Consider the following 17,633-nt stretch of genomic DNA (forward strand, 5'->3'; position numbering starts at 1 on the left):
TTGTTACCAGGATTGATTGGCTGACTATTTTTTTTGTCTTTAAACCATAATAGCCTTCCCTTATTGTCAAAATGATAATATATATAAAGCACTTCCTGTAATATTTTTCTTCGAAATGACTATTCATCAGTCCCACAGTCAGATGCTCATATTTCAACTCACAATTTAGTTTAGCAACTTTATACTTCAGAGCAATCTGTCATTTTAGCATTTGTGGTTTTTTTATACAAATCCCCACTACAGAAGCATGCAGTGCTCTTAAACACGGATAGATTGGCTAATCCAGATAGTACTTTGTAATCTTCTGGCAAAGAAAGAGATTATTGCTTTTCAGGCAGGAAAAAAGAAATATTCCTTCCAGTCTAGCAGTGCAGATCGTGGAGAGATTCAGGGGGAAAACTCTTGGTCTTCTGCTGGGCCCAGTGAGGGTGTAAGAGTGTTTGGGAATAGATGGGGAAGAGAGGGAATGTGAAGATAGGAAATGTAAAGGTAATAAATGTTAATCCCAGGTCCTGGCACCACCTGGGAATGGAGTGGGGGGAAAGGCAGCAAAGGCCAAACCCTCTCTGGAGAGCTTGGTCTGCTGCTGGCACTGGCTCTCCTGTTACCTCCCCAGACTGCAAACACTGCACAGTTTCTGTGACAAACTTCTGCTGCTGTGAAAGCAGGAGTTATCTTCGGTGATAAACTTGACCTTCTGGTTTGCCCACGTTTTCGTGCAGCCATAAATCACCTTCCTTTGCATCCCCAGGGCTGCCGCAAAATGCGGGCAACACCTGCTGAACAAACATTATTAGAAAATTAATCTCATTCTTTTTTTTTTTCCCCCTTTCCTCACAATGCCTCTCTTATCTTGGCTCATGGGTGAACCCTTCTTGTGGCCATGGGAGGGGGTTTTTTGGAGCTAGGAGCAGACAGGTGTGTTTTCTCTGGTGAGGTGACCTCACTCAGGGCAGCACTGGAAATACCCCTCCTGGACTTGGTGTAAAATGTGGGTCTGGCTTCCTCCTCCTTCTCCTCCTCTGAGGTGAAGTATGATTCCATCCCAGCTGCAGGGGATCATTTGGCTTTGGGGTGAGGTGTTGCTTGTGAGCAGTGAGAATTGGGAGAGTCCATCCCTGCCCCAGTGTTCGTGGGCAGTGTGCCAGTCCAGCAAATTTACCTCTTTTTGTTTTTAGTCTTACCTTTTGAACAAAGTGTGCATTATTCTGCAAGCAGAAATCTGTCATTGTGGAGGCTTTTCAGGTTTATGTCTGACTTTGCAGTCTTCTACATCTAGAAATGCTTCCAAAAATTTCTCTTAATTCATCTTTTGAATTGCTTTTATTTCTGCATCTTCAGAGGAACAGATGAAGAATCTATATTAAAGCCTAGCTTTCTGATAGTTTTGGGTTTTTTTTCGTATTAGAAAGTAGCTGTAAATGCTAACTCTAAGTAACACAGGGGAGAAAAAAAACCCATAGAGTATGTCTGTGCTTAAAAAGCCACTGCATATTGTAACATTGCTAATTTGTGGAAACAAATTGCTGAAATAACCTGACAGTCAGTGCCAATAATAACATGTAACAACTGTGGGCAAACACAGCATATAGTTATTGGTGTTTTCTTTTCTGTGTGATGGTTGTAAGCAATTCTTGCCAGATGGGCTGATAATGTAATTAGGAATCATTGTGTTAAATGAGGCACCATTTAAATTGCCAACTAATTTTCCTATCTATTAACCAGCTTGAAAAAGAAGAGTTGTTACCCAAATGATTTCTAGCTGCTAATCCCTAACAAGAAGCACACTTCTTTGAATCTTTTTTTTTTTTTTTGTTAAGCACTGCCTAGCAGATTATTTTCTGGAGGGGTTTATTAAGTGTGGGACAAAACAAGAAAGAGAATGAAGAGATGGTGAAAGCTCAGGAATGAGATGGGGTGGACTTCTACATCTACATTGTGATGTGTGGTAACAGCTCCTGAGCAGGTCATGGGATGATTCCTATTTCTGGTTTCTGCATGGGGATAAAAACTTCTTTACTTTGTCACAGTTCACTGTGTGACATGCTCCAGCAAGCATATGGAATAACAAACCCTATTTTAAGTGGGTGCTTTGGGAGAAACCATGAAAGTAGGAAAAGATTTTGAGTGGCACATGAATGTTACTGCTGTGGAATGGTTGTGCTCTTTACTGAGGACAAGAGAAAAGGGAAAAGAGAGGGGTGCCCTTGGGTCAAGTTAAAATCCCAGAGGAGGCATGATGGCTTGTGGCTTTCATCATGGAAAGAGACATCATTGCTAAAAGGGAGTAGGTTTAGATTAGATATTAGAAATAATTCTTCTTCAGGAGGGTGGGCAGGGGCTGGGATGGAATTCCCAGAGCAGCTGGGGCTGCCCCTGGATCCCTGGCAGTGCCCAAGGCCAGGCTGGACACTGGGGCTGGAGCAGCCTGGCACAGGGGAAGGTGTCCCTGCCATGGCAGGGGTGGCACTGGATGGCTTTGTGGTCCTTTCCAACCCAAACCATTCTGGGATTCTGTGAATTCTTACAGAGCCCCCTTTGCTGTGTTGCCTTGTGAAGGGAACTATTAATTATCATTAAAGTTTTGATTGAACCCCAGAGTAAATGCAAGGCTGAATGAGATTGTTTACTGTATTTATGGCCCTGTGTGTGCAAACCCTGCTCCTTCTTTTTTCCCCAACTCCCTGTGCTTCAGCTGAAGCAGGAATGAAGAGCCAAATGCATTTTTGCAGTCTGGTTTCTTTGCAGAATCATGGAATAGTTAAGGCTGGGAAAAACCTTTCAGGTCAAGTCCAACCATCAACCCAGCATCACCACCATGTTCACCAATCAACTATGTTCTCGAGTGCCATATCCACGTGGTTTTTTTAACAATTCCAGGCATGATGACTTTTCCACTTCCCTGGCCAGTTTGGTCAAGTGCTTTACAGCAATTTCTGAGGAAAATTTTTCCCTAATATCCAGCCCAAACCTCACCTGGTGCAGCTTGAGGCCACTCCCCCTCATCCTGTCACTTGTTAGCTGGGAGAAAAGACTGACACCAGCTCACTCCAACCTGCTCTCAAGTAGCTGTAGAAAGTTGGCCAGTCCAGTGGTGGAACTTCATTGCTTGATCTAAAAGGGTTGATCAGACCCATGCACTTGGGAAAAAAAAATACAGTGGATTTTTCTATGAACCAGTCTTTTAGTGGGGATGAAAAGCATCCCTAGTTCAGTGTGGGTGACCTGGGGAATCACATCCAAAGCAGCAGGTTTGCAGGCAAGCCCCAGGATTCCACACCTGGAAAACCCTGTGGATGCTAAATCATGAAGACAGCTGCTTCAAAGAAATCCATTTTGCACTTTCAGCCTGTGGGATTTGTTTTGTATATTTTTCTGGAAGTTACCAGAACCTCCCAACCTCAAACTAAAAGAGGGAAGAGGAACTTCTCCAAAGTCTGATCAGGGTGTGTACCAGAACACAGGCAACTTCTGTCCTAGCAAAGGGATAGGAGCAGCCCCTATGCAACAAAAAATGAATGATTGCTGCTCTCACTTTCCCTTGAAAATGTGAAGGAAGTCACTTTCTGAATGCACGGTGGATAACTGCAAATTGTTTTATGCCAGGCAGTTAAATGAGGCATGAATAACAACCAGTCTAGTGTGGATGTGTCATATTGACATCACCTGCTGAACCAGGGAAGGTGCCTGAACCACAGCCAGCCAAAGCTCTGCTGAGTGAAAAAATTATAACACACCAATAGGCAATTTTTGGGTTTTTTTCTGGTAGCAAAATACAACAATATTTAGCAATGGAAGGCTTAAAAATATTAAAGACATGGTGGTAAGTTAAATTACTGAAGCTGGGTAGCATGGAGTAAGTGCTATTTGATGGTGCTGCTGAATCAAGCACTGGAAAGTTTAAGGGATCCTTGAAGTATTGACCAAGTGTTTGACTTCCAGTTGAAAGAAATCATTGGGACTGGGGAATTTTTAGTGTCTCTACCCCTTCAGAATAGAAAAAATGTAAAATGCATGACCTCCAAGGCTTCTGCTTTCAGTGTTCATGACTTTCAGTAAACAAGTTTGGATTTGCTTCTTTTTATAACCACAAACTAATGGCATATAGATAGTGTCAGACTCCCTCTGTGAGTTTGTCATGGCAGAGGTGGATGTTCCTGTCTTGCTTACTGTAAAATAGGGATCTTCATGAGCCTCCTGTTAATAATAACAGCTCTATTTGCATATAGGAAATGCAGACAGCAAAATAATCTCCAGGTACTTTACTAGGTGCAGATTTCATGTCCCACAGCTGTGGTTAAGGTGACCTTTAGGGGGAAGAAACAATTTAGTGCATTTGCTCTCAGTGGCTGTTGTGTGGGTCTGAAATTGAACTAATTGAAATTTAACTAATCTAAACCCACTCTGGCAGTGAGAGCCATTCCCTGGGTGCTGTCCCTGCATCCCCTGGGAATTGTCTCTCTCCAGGTTTCCTGGGGCTCCTTCAGGCCCTGCAAGGCCACCCTGAGCTCAGCCCAAAGCTTCTCCTGTGCAGCTGAACAATCCCAGCTGTGCCAGCCTTTCCTGCCAGCAGAGCTGCTCCATCCCTCTGCTCATCCTGGAGCCTCCTCTGGGCTCTCTGCAGCAGCTCCAGCTCCTCCCTGTGCTGGGACAGGGCTGGGGCAGCTCTCAGGTGGGCTCTCACCTGAGCAGGGCACAGGGACAGAATTCCCCCCTCACCTCTGCCCACGCTGCTCCGGATGCAGCCAAGGACACAGTTGGCTTTCTGGGCTGCAAGTTGACATTCCCAAGGACATGTCCAACCTTTCACCCACCAGCACCCCCAAGTCCTTCTCAGCAGGGCTCTCTGTGGTTGAGACAGGACAGGATGGCAGCCCTGGACCACGGCTCCTTCCGTGGCCACCTTGTGACTCTCCAGAGCTCGCCCGGAGCTGCCCCAGCAGCTCCATGGGGAATGAAGGAGGCTCCAGAGGAGACAACATGAAAGCGCCTCTTAATGAGACGTGAAGGCTCTAAAAAAAAAAAAAAATCAGGAGAGAAAGGGAACTCAGTAAGTTATACCCAGCCCAGAATGAGCTGCTAATCACTGGCGCTATTGTGAGGGCTACAATAAATCAGTGTCTGCCTGCATCTCATTATGCACAAACATGTGGATGGAGAATGTCAGCCTCAATGGCATCTGTCATGTGAGCTCTGCTGTGTCCCAGTGGGCTGGAGCCCGCATGCTTAGCCAGCTTTGTGCTTTCCCTCTTTCTTTGTGGGGGATATCTGTTTTATTCTGGAAATCTTGATTTGCTGTGGGTAGTAAATCTGCCCTTTCCTTGGATGGTTTGTGAATTCCGTGACGATAACATTGTATTTAAGGTGTGGGGGTAAAATGTCTTTCTTATGTGTCACATTTAGTGATTTTTTTGTTAGTTTTGGTTGTTTGTTTTTTTTTTTTTTTTTTTTCCCCGTTAGTTTTGGTTGTTTGGTTTTTTTTTTTTTCTCCCCCAAGTCCTCCTCCGTTTATGGTGCCATGCATGTCACTGAGGCTAAGGCAACACCTACATGTATTTATGCAGCTGATGTATAGTGCCCATTACTCAAGCATCACAGACTACCTCGGAAAGGCTAATTAATTTAAGCCCTGCAGCACCCCTTTGAGGCAAATTTTGTCAGTCCTGATAGATGCAGGCACACGTTGTAGCTGCTCTTTTTTGTTTATTTTTAATATTATTTCTATGCCAGAGAAGGGGTGGGGGAAATGAATAGTTCATACTTTGTTAGGTAGTTGAAAAAATGTGAGGCTTTTGATAGCGTTGAAATGAAGTATGCAACAAACTTTGGATTTTATTGCAGAGCCTCAGAGGTTCTTATTTTCTTTTAAAGCCTCAGCTCCTGCAGCTAAGTGAACTTGTGGATGTCCTTTTGTTCTTAGATGACTCTGTCTAGCTCAGGTGGTTGCAAAATAAATTTTAATGTATTGTCTTTGCTTAATCTAAAATCTGGGATGCAGCTTGGCTAAGGTTGTTGGTTTGTTTCTTTTTAGTCTTAAAATTTCTGCAAGATTAGGGCTGGGAATACCAATGACTGAGTGTGCCTGTAGTTCAGAAGAGATTCTCAGAAATTACTGGTTGGTTTTGTGTTCTAGTTTAAATTTCAGAGTTCCTCAGTCCCATACTATATTAAAAGGGTGAAACAAGGGTAACCATCACCTCTCTTCTCCTCTGTGAACAAACCAAAGACGGTTTTAAACACTGACTCACACTTTTTGTCTACGCTCAGTCCTATTAGAGAAAGATTCAGCACATCTATTTCAAATGCTTTATCCTCCTTTGTGTTTACACTCAGCTCTGAGCTCAGCCCTTTTTCTCCACTTCCTTTGTCAACACCAAACTTGTTTCCCTGATCATTCTCTCTTGTCCTTCCCACATCCCCTCCTGTGGTAGATCCCAAGCCACATCACATCTTAAGGAGTGATCAGAGGGGCTGGCTTGAGCTGGCTTTAAGCCATGGGCAACCAAATCTTCATGTCTCACTCCCTCCTACAGGAAAATTCCTAATTCTTTAATATTTTTCTGGGGAGCAGGTGTTTTAAGCCAGTCTGAGACCGTGTTGTCACCAAAGGAGGGAATCACCCTTTTCTGGTGTCTGCTCCTACCATGTCCATTTGAGTGGCTGTCTGATATGGCAGATTTCTATTTTTCCTTGGTATCTGTAGGTGAGGAACCTCATCTGGTTTGCATCACAGCTCTGTGGCTTTGCCAGGGAGGCCTGGGAAGCATCCAGCCAAGAGCAGGGGAGAAGTGTGACCCTTGATTTGGTAGCAGTAGAGTCTCTGACTGACTTAAACTTACCATTTAATGGCTCTGTACATAAGTGTGGTTTCCAGGTCTCACTGAAAGCAGTGACCCTGCTTTGCCAGCGTGCAGCTGTGATGGACCAGCCTGGTTACCTGAGCTAGATGGGGAGAGGAGGTGCCACATTTCCATGTGGCAACTTTTAGCCTGAATCACCCTCCCAATCAACCAAAGAAGTGGCCCCCTCTTAGGCTACCTTTCAATCACGGTGTTAATAAATCTGCTGTCCTCATTTTTAAAGGTGGTAAAGTCTGTGGAAGGTTGCTGCTGCTGCTCAGGATGAACTGGGCATTGCTCCTGTGTTTTCCAATCCACAAAGCAGCTTCATGCTTCTGCTTATCTCTGTCCAGACCTGCACTCTGCCCCTACCTTGAAATCTCACAAGTTCTAAGACAATGAGCTCTTTAAGCAGTCCATAATTCAGCCTGTGCTCTGGACAGGTTGCCAAGACTCATGGGTTGGGCCAAAAAGAAATTGGAGATGATCAGGAATTCATCTGCTGTGTAAATGTGGGCTTGGGCCAAAAAGAAATTGGAGATGATCAGGAATTCATCTGCTGTGCAAATGTGGGCTTGGCGGGTTTTCCCCCTTCCAGGAACAGGACTATTTTAAAGCTTTTCAGCAGGATCAGCTGTTTTGGATGGGCTGCAGCAGCATATTTTCCCCAAAAAGTGACACTAAATTTATTTCTCGGGGCAGTGCTCACCACGATTTTAAAGCTGAAGATAGTTTAGACAAAAACCGCAATGATTTTTTTGTTGCTCATTTGTTTCATTGGATATGCAAATCACCTCTCTTTTTTTTTTTTTTTTTTTTTTTTTTTTGGCAGTTAAATATTCTGGTTGACACTGGGAGCAGCAATTTTGCTGTAGCAGGTGTGCCTGATCCTGATGTCACATCCTACTTCAATCCTGAGCTGTAAGTACCTGTTCTGCACCCATGGAAATTAGGGGGGGTCTTTTGGATTCTGGCTCTCCATGCAAGAGAGGATAATAAGGCAGCTCAGCTCCTGGGGCTCCTGTGACATCCCATGGGAGTGGGATGTTGGCTGCCTGGTGGGAATTTTGGATTTGCCTGATGCCAAACCCTGCCTGACACCATGAGCAGCACAGCTGAGCTCTGAGTGAACATCAGCAGCACTGATTAGAACTGGAGAAAAGAGAACATTATTACAGGGTCAAAATCATTTGCAAAATCACACCAATTTCAGCCAATTTCTTACCTGAATAGACTTGCAAGGAATTAAAAGTTTCAATGTGCTTTGCCTTTGTTTGAAGACAAAAATGAAAAGCCGGTAATTGTGTCAGTAATTGTATTACTTGACATTTCATCCAGAAGCAAAATGACTTAGTCAAAACCTAATTTGTTGTTCACTTTGGCCACAGGCCTCAATCAGCCAGTGATCTGGGCAGACCCTGATGAATCTGGTTGTTTATAAAATACAGCTTGGTGGTTCTGGTGTTTGTTGTGCACTAAATTTGCCGTGTTTAGCATAAGCTGACATTAATCACAGCCAAGCTTTGTCTGTCTGAATCACACTTCTTCTTCCTTCCTTTCTGCCTTTCTCTAGTTTCAATTATTTCAGGTAAACTTCTCCAAAATGCAGTGTCTATCTTTAGGTTTAACACTTTTTTTTCCAGTAAGATGTGCTGGGAATGGAGGGAAATCTATTATTTCCATGCTTCTTACTGGAGTAGCCTCACCTCCTGTCATATATTTAGATGTTAATGGAGATATTTCACATCATGCTGATATGATACTGGCCTGGAAAATCCAGAATTTTGGAGAGCTATTTCTGATACTGCTTGATAGCTATTCCTGCACTACTGCAGGGTTTTCCATGCCAGCCAGCTGTCCCCTTCCATAGGCAGTGGCTAGAGAAAACTTAATTAAAATTAAAAGAAAACTTAATTAGAATTAAAAGCGCAAGCATTCTTTCTCCCTTGTCTCTTAATTGATGTTATTGAGACTGGAAGGACAAGGCCTCTCTCGTCAGAAGCATAAACCATTAGAAACAGCAGCAGCAGAGCTTGTGTGTGGGGAAAGACAGACTGAAATCATGTGAAGGTTACAGCCTCTGACCGGTGTGCTCAGTGGACACTGTGTTTTGAGAACTTTAATATAAGGTTAATAATGAAACCTTGAGGTCCAGGCCCTAAAGAGTTAGTTAAGGGTGCTTTGTAAAATTACTCAAAATCAAGTCATTACTTGATTTTAAGTCATTACTTAAAATTCAGTCAAGTCCAGAGCAATTGCAGCAAGAGTTTCTGGTTTGGGTTGCACTGATGGAGTCCTGCAGTGGGCTCAGAACACAAACATTAGCAGATTCCTGGGTACACCATGCTTCTACCATTTAAAATATTTTAACTGCATTTAAATAAATAAATTGGAGGGATCCTGGGCCCAATGAAATCGGGTAGATCTAAAAATATTGGTTGCAAGAAAGCTCCGTAGGTCACCTAGCACACATCCCAAATGAGCTGGGGCTGTCACCAGAGCAGGTGAGCCATGGCTGAGCCCAGCCAAGTCCTGTAAACCTCTGAGGATGGAGAATCCATGCTCTGTCCAGGCAGAGTGTCGTGCCACAGTCTCCTGGGGAGGAAATATTTCCTGTTGTCCAAGCTGAACCTCAAAAAATGTAACTGGTGGCTGTGGCAGTCAGCGTGGCAGCTGCTGCCTTTGATGTAGATCCCATGCAAACCTGAGTGTGCAGTCTGTCCTTCATGTAGGTTCTTGATGAAGACCTTCCCTTCACAGAACCACAGAATCACTGAGGTTGGAAAACACCAGCAAGACCATCAAGTCCAATTTGTGACTGCTCCCCACCTTGTCACCAGCCCAGAGCACTGAGTGCCATGTCCAGGCCTTCCTTGGACACCTCCAGGAGGGATGAGTCCACCACCTCGCTGGGCAGCCCTTTCCAGTGTTTAACAGCCATTTCCATGATGAAATTCCTCCTGGTGTCCAGCCTGAGCCTCTCTTAGCACAGCTTGTGTGTGTCCTCTTGTCCTGTTGCTGTTGCATGGGAGAAGAGCCTGACTCTCAGCTGGCTGCACCCTCCTGCCAGGGACTTGTACAGAGTGAGAAAGTCTCTCCTGAGCCTCCTTTTCTCCAGGTTGTGGAACTGTTTTTGCTGCACTCACAACCCCTGGGGCTCTGCTTGTCATGATCAGTGGCTGCTTTGGACCCAGGGGTTCAGCCCACCTTCAGCCCACACTTTGTTCAGCCCCACATCCTCAGCTTCCAAATGGGAATGCCATGGGAGGTGGTGTCCAAAGCCTGACAGAAGCCAGGATGTGCTGCAGCCACTGTTCTCCTCAGCTGTGCCTCCAATCCTGATGTAGAAGGGACTGAGATGGGTCAGGTGTGATGTGCCTGTGAAATTCCTCGTTGAGTGTCTGTGACTGCATGGCTGTCCTTCATGGAAGGACAGATGCTTGGGAACAGATTCCAGGAGGTTTTGTTTGAGACTTCTCCTGACTGGAGGTGAAGCCCAGTCACCTCTACTTCCTTGGGTGCTGCTGTTTGTCTCTTTTTGAGACTGGCCTTAGGGTAGGCTTTTCCCAGCAGTCAGAACACCTTCCCTGCCATTGTGATTTAAACCCGGATGGCAGCTCAGCCCCACACAGCCCCAGTCACTCACTTCCCCACCAAAACCCCAAACATTTCCCTGTTCTTCCCGCAGCTGTATGTGCTGAGCATGACACCATGGTTTGGGATATCCCTGGGGTCAGCTGGGGTCACCTGGCTGTGTCCCCTCCCAAATTCTCGTGCACACCAAGCCTGGCAGTGGTGGGGTGGGCCGAGAGGGAGAAAAGACCTCGGCTCTGTGCAAGATCTGCTCAGCAATAACAAAAACATCTCTATATTTCAGCTCTGTTTCCAGCACAAATCCAAAACACAGCCTGTGCTAGCTGCTGTGAAGAAAATTAACTCCATCCCCAGCCCAAAGCACCACGCTTGGCTGTCGTGATTTTGCAGGGATGGTAAACAGGGGCATTGATATCACATCAGCTGGATCTGTAAAATTACCCGAGAGCAACCTTTGCCCACGTGTAAATGAGAAAAAAGACCTATGGGCACTTTTCTTCCTTCCTAGGAGGAACACTTAAGATTAGATAAAAGGGTTTCCTCTCATCTGGTAATCACTCCTGCAATTTTTCCCTGTGTTGTCATGGAGTGCTTCCGATGTCTTAAACTGCAAGTTGAAGACAAGGGGGAAGAAAGATTAGTAATTTGTTAAATTAATGGGTTATGAGTTATAGATGTGTGCTTCTTAGAATATTCATGTTGTGTTGGAGAGAGTGATGGGGCTTAATTTCCTGGTGCCACACTCTTAGTTTAATTTTATTCAGATGATCAAAATCAGAAATTGAATGCATGATTCTTTTTTGACTGAAATTGAGGGGGGTGCATGGGAGAGGCATTATCTTTGTTTCAAAGGACCCAGAGAGTGTATTTTCCAGGAAGAGCCCTCCTGGAGCAATTCCAGAACTAACTTGTTAAGTGATGTTGTGTATCATAAAATCTATGTGATATAATCCTGCTGTTTAATTATCTGGCTCTTTCTTTACAAAGTGAGTAAAGCTGTTACCATGCACTTCTTTACAGCCTGGGCTTTTGAGTGGCTCTGACAAACCTTTGCTGTAAAAAGTTCTGAGTTTGCTGTGATAATCATGCTCTATAAGTCACCGTGATGTATAAGGTTTTGCAAAATTACCTGATTTGTCCTGATCTGAAAAGAAATCACGGTGTTTGTTTCTCATGCTGTTGAAAATAACAAGTAGTTTTGTTGAGTACTCTACTTATGATAAAAGAGCTACTTAAACAGACATATAAAGGGAATTTTACACTTGAACCCAAGTGATCAGTGATGGCTCTGCAGCAGTATGTAAATCTGACATGCTCAGGGCTTTCAGTATTCAGGAACAGTATTCAGTTTTATTTCAGTAAATAAATAAAGACTACTACTGCCTCACCCTCTGAAGCTTCAAAAGCAAGCTGCTCAAGAGTTGATCTTTCCAAGAGATAGGGAGGTAAGAGAAATATGGGCAATAAATTGAGGTAATACAATAAGTTATATACCACCAAACAAAAGAAACAAAGCAGCTTGTTTTGCTGCTTTTGCAGTGTGACCCTGCCAGGTTGGTTGTGTGCACTGTACAGGTTGTGGTTTGGGGTGATTATAAACTCTTTGTGGAAGCCCTGCAGATTAGATGGGACTTCTTGGTTAGAAATCAACAATTTCTGTTGTATTTTCACATTTGAGTTGTTTGGTGAGGTCGGTGTCATGCAGGGCTTCCTGCACGTGGTGGATCTGCTGTTGCCACGTTGAGCTTGCTGCAAAGGGATTGTGACATGAGAAATGAGATTCTGGTGGTGTTTTGTCCTGTGCTGTGTGCTGGTAACGAGGATTAACCCTGCAAGAGAAAATTACCCCACTGGTGGTTTGCTCAGCTGGGGCTCGAGATCCATGTGAGGTTTGAGGACCAGTTTTGTGGTGGCTGCTTTGGAGAGAAGATGGGAACGGGAAGGAGAGGGAGAAGAGAGCAGGATCCCTACAGCACCATGATCTAGAGCCCTTATTCCATGCCTGTGTCTACTTTGTCCTGCTGGAAGAGGTGAATTTCTTCTTTTCTCATCACAGCCAAAACAGCTTGTTTGTAATTTTCTTTTCTGTCCTGTGTGTTTGTTTTACAACACTCCGCCCATGAATTACAACTAGTCTCTAGTTTTGACCTCTAAAGTTTTCTTCCTTTAGATCAGTGAGGCAGAAAGGTGAAAAAAACCTGTGGCTGATTACCTGCAAGAGGATGGGGAAGTGGTTTTGCAGAACAGAATCTAATTTACTGCAAGATCCCTTCCCATGTTACCAATTTTGCTCCTTGAAGGAAGTAATAAAGTCTCCTCTTCAATATGACATTTGTGAACTTTACAAATGAGATGAGGGTCTTCATATCCATTTCTGCAGGTGGGGAAGCTGAGGCACAAGTGGTGAGGAAGCAGGAAAGGTCAGCAGCTGTGCTGGAAAGTGAATCCAGTCTTTCTGTGTCCTGGTCCACAGCTCTCCCTGCTTCTGGAAGAAGAGCTGTGTGCTGCTGCTGTTCTAGCCATGCACTGCTTGTATCTGCAGATTTGCTTCACTTTATTCTCCCAGCACTCCATTTTCTCTGATTTCAGATGTTTCCTCTTCTGCTGCTCAGCCAGACACTTTTCTACATGAAGAAAAGTATTCTCCCTTTCATTTCTTGCCCCCGCAGTTTCCCTTATGCTGCTAATTATTCAGACTCTGTTTTGATTTATAAAATGTCCTGCCAGTGTCACAGAGGTGTTCTGAGGAGCCTGCCTGAGCAGAGGTGTTCCTTTGTGTGTGTGTCACACAAATGCAGAATTACACAGGAGCAGTGGAAGTGATCAGATGCAGGTAATAAGAGTATCTCTGGAACTCCTGCATTTTGAAATATTATCTCATGTATTTCTGCTGCCTTGGATGTTAACCCTTGAAGGGTTAGGTCTTGGGAGTGTCAAGAACTGCTTACAGGGTTGGAGCCTGGCCTCCCTGCCTTGGGAGAGTCATTTGCATGGTCCATATGGCCAAAGTGTCCCTCAGGAGAAAGTGTTTGAATTATGGGACTTGTCCATGTTGCCATCTGAAGCTTGTTCCTCATAATAATGAAAATGACCCCAAATTCATGCTGGTGAGCTCAGGCACAGGGCCTGTGAAGCCACTTCACGTGGCTGTTGGATTAAAGCTGGATTCATCAAAGTGTCTGCACCTGATAAACCCTTGCCTTTCTATTTTTCTACACTCATGTAAAGATGCTGTTACAAATTTATTTTATGCTTCTCCCCACCCCCAATTTACTTTCCAAAAAGCTGTGAAAAGTCTCTTGAGATGAACTGAGTGTGGTCATCTGTCTCTCCAAAAGAGGAAGCTGTGTGCCAAGGAGAGGATCCAAAGGAAATTGTGAGGGATCTAGAACTTTTAAAATTCTTGAGTAGAGATGTGTGTGGGGTATGAGAAAAATACTTATGGATTACAGGTCTTTAAAATGAAAAATCCGTTGAAGCTTTTAATAATTTTTTTAAGCCTTTTAAACAGGATTCAGTTCCTTCTTTTGCTTGCCATACTTAACTGCTCCTTTGCCTTTGCTTCCCTGGTCTAGAAGAAATTAGTTCCTTTCCTCCTCCAAGTCAGTGAATCATTTGTTAATAATCCCAAAGTCTACTTACTTCCTCACAGACAGGTCAAACTGCAGACTTAGGAAACCTCTGTCTTACTGCTGGTACTCACAATAATATTTAACCAAAAAGGATCTTTTAGGAATATTAATGAGGTATTAGTCTACAGCTATTCAGTTAGCTTGGCATTTCCATTTTAGATTTGAATTCAGCAGCTTTCCATTTTCTAGTGCCATTTAACACATTCCTTCTCCATTTAAAAGGTATTGCTTCTATGGACCAGTCTGAGTCAGGGACACTGCACTAGGTGACATAATATCTTAGATGATTTGTTTTTTAAAAAAACACATTGTGAAGATCTGAGTTATTGATGGCTTCTGGATAAAAATGGGGCTTTGACTTTTGGGGTTTTTTAATTTCTGCTTTTTCCTGATTTTACGAGCAGGGCGAATACATATTTTTGCATACTTAATTTACCTTTTCTTTCCCTCTCTGGGCAAAATTGAGTTGGAATATATTCTGTTGTCTTGCACTGTAAATGAACAGCCCGTGCATCAGTGTGTCCTCTCCTTTTAAAGGTCAAGCACATACAGATCTCAAGGCATTGAGGTGACAGTGAAGTACAGCCAAGGCAGCTGGACTGGGCTGCTGGGCACAGATGTCATCACCATGCCCAAAGGACTCTATGGCAGCTACACCACCAACATTGCCACCATCCTGGAGTCAGAGAACTTCTTCCTGCCAGGGGTTAAGTGGCACGGGATCCTGGGTCTCGCCTACGATGCCTTAGCCAAGGTAAACCATCCCTTCCCCCCGATTGCCTTTCACAAGGACAATAAACAGAAATCTGCTGAAATATTGCCAGCAGATGATCTCTCAGCATTAGGCTCCACCCTTCCAGCCACTCCTTCCTACAGATCTTCTGTCTTTGTCCCAGAAGGAATAAATTGGGTTGTGGTGGTACCACGGTGCCACGTGAGGATTTTGGCTTTTCTGGTGATGGAAAGGCTGATTTTAGCTCCTCTGGAATGAATAAACTTTTACAGAGCTTGTAGTACCAGAGTGTGGTTGTGAGATGTGTGTGGAGGGAGGTTTTAGAGCTCTGAGGATACTTCTCAAAACTGGTCCAAGGCAAAGCCCTCAGCAGTTCCTTCTAGGCCGTTCTCTGCTCATCGAGTAAAAGTTGAGGTGGATGGATAATTTCAGAACAAATATTGGCTACAGTATTTCCAGGAACATAGAACCAAGCGCATCCTGCTGCTCTGGAGGCAGGAAATTCAGGTAGAAGATTCAATTAAAACCTGAAATTTATAATCCAAAATGTATAACCTTAAAATCTAAAACTGAAAACGTGACTGGAGAACTACAAAGTTACCATTTTCAACCTTCCCATCCCGAAGTGAGTTCTACCCAGAGAGAACAAACGAGTTCTGTTTTTTTTGACTTCATGGACTGTCAGCAGAAGAGGAGGAGAGAAGAGAAGAGAAGAGAAGAGAAGAGAAGAGAAGAGAAGAGAAGAGAAGAGAAGAGAAGAGAAGAGAAGAGAAGAGAAGAGAAGAGAAGAGAAGAGAAGAGAGAGAAGATGTTCTCAAACTCTGCTTTGGGCAAACAGAGTACTCAGGGCATTTGTTCTTCCCTTCTTCCAAGGATTTCAGGGTTGTTCTGCTCTGGGCTTTGTGCAGTGAGAGCACTTGGCCCCTCTGACCTCCGTGCACACAAATCTGAGTTACAGGGAAGTTGCAGCATTCCAGTGGCTGCAAAGGAAAACAGGACCTGCAGTGTCAGGAAGAACCTGGCCAGTACCCAGCTGGAGAGTGTGCTTGGGTATGAAGTTCTTCAGGAGAAAAGAGAGGAAATTTGGGACACTCAACTCAAAGTTTGGTAGAATTCAACAGTGCTGAAAAACTGAAAATCTTGACTTTAAAATTCTGCTTTTTAACTGTGGGAAGGAGTGAAAGGCAAGTTACCTTTGAGTGTTCTAATAACACAAAGCCTTTTCCAAACAGAAACCATCAGTGAGAGTTTCTGCCTGAAACTGGTGTTTGAGTTTGGAAACTGCAACTGAAAATTACTCCTGTGTTTTAGGGATTTGGTGGCTGCAGTGCTGACAGTGGCCAAGAGTAAAAATGTTTTTAAAAACAACAGAAACAGAAAAATGACAGATATTGGGGTTTTAATGGCTTATTATGTCTAGAACTTTCATCAGCTGCTTGTCAGAAATTCAATTTACTAATGAAAAGTGGTCTTGTTTGAATGATTTGCTGATTTCTGCGAAGAAACTTTCTAATGAACTCTGCAATTCTTTTTTTTTTTTTGTTTGTTTGTTTTGCTTTTCAACACCTTCAAGCCTTCCAGTTCTGTGGAGACATTCTTTGATTCCCTCGTGAGGCAGGCCAAGATCCCCAACATTTTCTCCCTGCAGATGTGTGGTGCTGGACTCCCTGTTTCTGGAAGTGGTACCAACGGAGGTAGTCTTGTGGGTATCTGTCAGTAGGAGAGGGAAAATGTATCTTTGTTCACCTCTCTCCCTCTTTTCTCTGACTGTCCTGCTTCTGCCAAATTTAGTGTTTAAATATATTTTTTGTATTTTAAATATGTTTTCTATTTTTTTAAAGAAAAGCTAAGCCCTTAGGCAAAATTTGAGTGTTATTTATTTTCATTCTCAATTCTTTTTTTTTTTTTTCTCTCTCTCAAGTTTGAGTAAACTTTTCATCTTTTAACAAAGAAAAATATGAATGTTGTGGTGTTTCCTCGGGGCAGATTCTGCTATATTTCTCAAACTGAGTAGTCCCTTATGTAGCTGATAAATTTGTTCAATCTCATCAAAATGCTACAGTATTTTTTTTAATGTGATGTGAAAAGGGGGAGAGGAATCAAGGGTCTTTTCTTCTTTTTTTTTTTTTTTTTGTAAATGACATATTAAAGGGAAAAATCTGTAGATCAGAGCTCCTGCTTGCTGTTACTCTGGGAAATCTTTCCATCCTCTTTAGTGGGACCATGAATTGGCCCATTATGTATCTGGAACTGGGAGATGGAATGACTGCTCCCAAACGATGCTGAAATAAACACCTCAGCACAGGAGCTGATCACAAACACTTATTTTGAGGAGAATTCACATATTGTAAATGTTTTTCTTATAACTGAAGACCAAGAGAGAATTTTCTTAAGTTTAGTTCAGAGTCAGAGTCCACAAATGCTCCCAGCCATCCTCAGCCTAAGTTTTGATGGAAGCTAGGAGTGGTAACAGTGCCAGGATGGGATTCCATTTTGGATGTGTGTCAGAAAAAATGAAATCTTGGAAAATATTTTCTGATCTGATAAAGCAAATTATTCACACGTAAGTTTATTATTCTATCCTATTTTTATACATTGCCTAGATTTATCCACTGAAGATACTGTTTTAATACTGTTTTAATTTTAAATAGTGGCATTTTCACAATAGAATCAGTGTGAGGTTGTAGGTGAAAATGCTGCTAATTTGGCCCAGTATGGGAATTCTGTTTGAAACACAATCTATTTAATGTCTAGATGTTTCATGCTGCTCTATTATTGACAGAGAACTTGACAGTAAAATCCTAACAAATGGTGCTAAATTAAAACTACATTCCC

The 17,633-nt window shown here is 43.3% G+C and overlaps 1 protein-coding gene across 1 annotated transcript in view; it reads left to right on the forward strand.

Moving 5' to 3' along the window:
- The window catches only part of BACE2 (beta-secretase 2), a 47,960-nt gene that overhangs the window by 15,051 nt on the left and 15,276 nt on the right, over positions 1 to 17,633 (forward strand). The window contains exons 2-4 of the mRNA XM_041487798.1: positions 7,672 to 7,760; positions 14,603 to 14,819; positions 16,372 to 16,500. Coding sequence (XP_041343732.1) covers positions 7,672 to 7,760; positions 14,603 to 14,819; positions 16,372 to 16,500 — 435 coding nt within the window. The remainder of the gene's footprint in view (positions 1 to 7,671; positions 7,761 to 14,602; positions 14,820 to 16,371; positions 16,501 to 17,633) is intronic.

This window comes from Pyrgilauda ruficollis, unplaced genomic scaffold, assembly GCF_017590135.1.
Source record: "Pyrgilauda ruficollis isolate IOZ18807 unplaced genomic scaffold, ASM1759013v1 scaffold84, whole genome shotgun sequence".
Classification (NCBI taxonomy): Eukaryota; Metazoa; Chordata; class Aves; order Passeriformes; family Passeridae; genus Pyrgilauda; species Pyrgilauda ruficollis.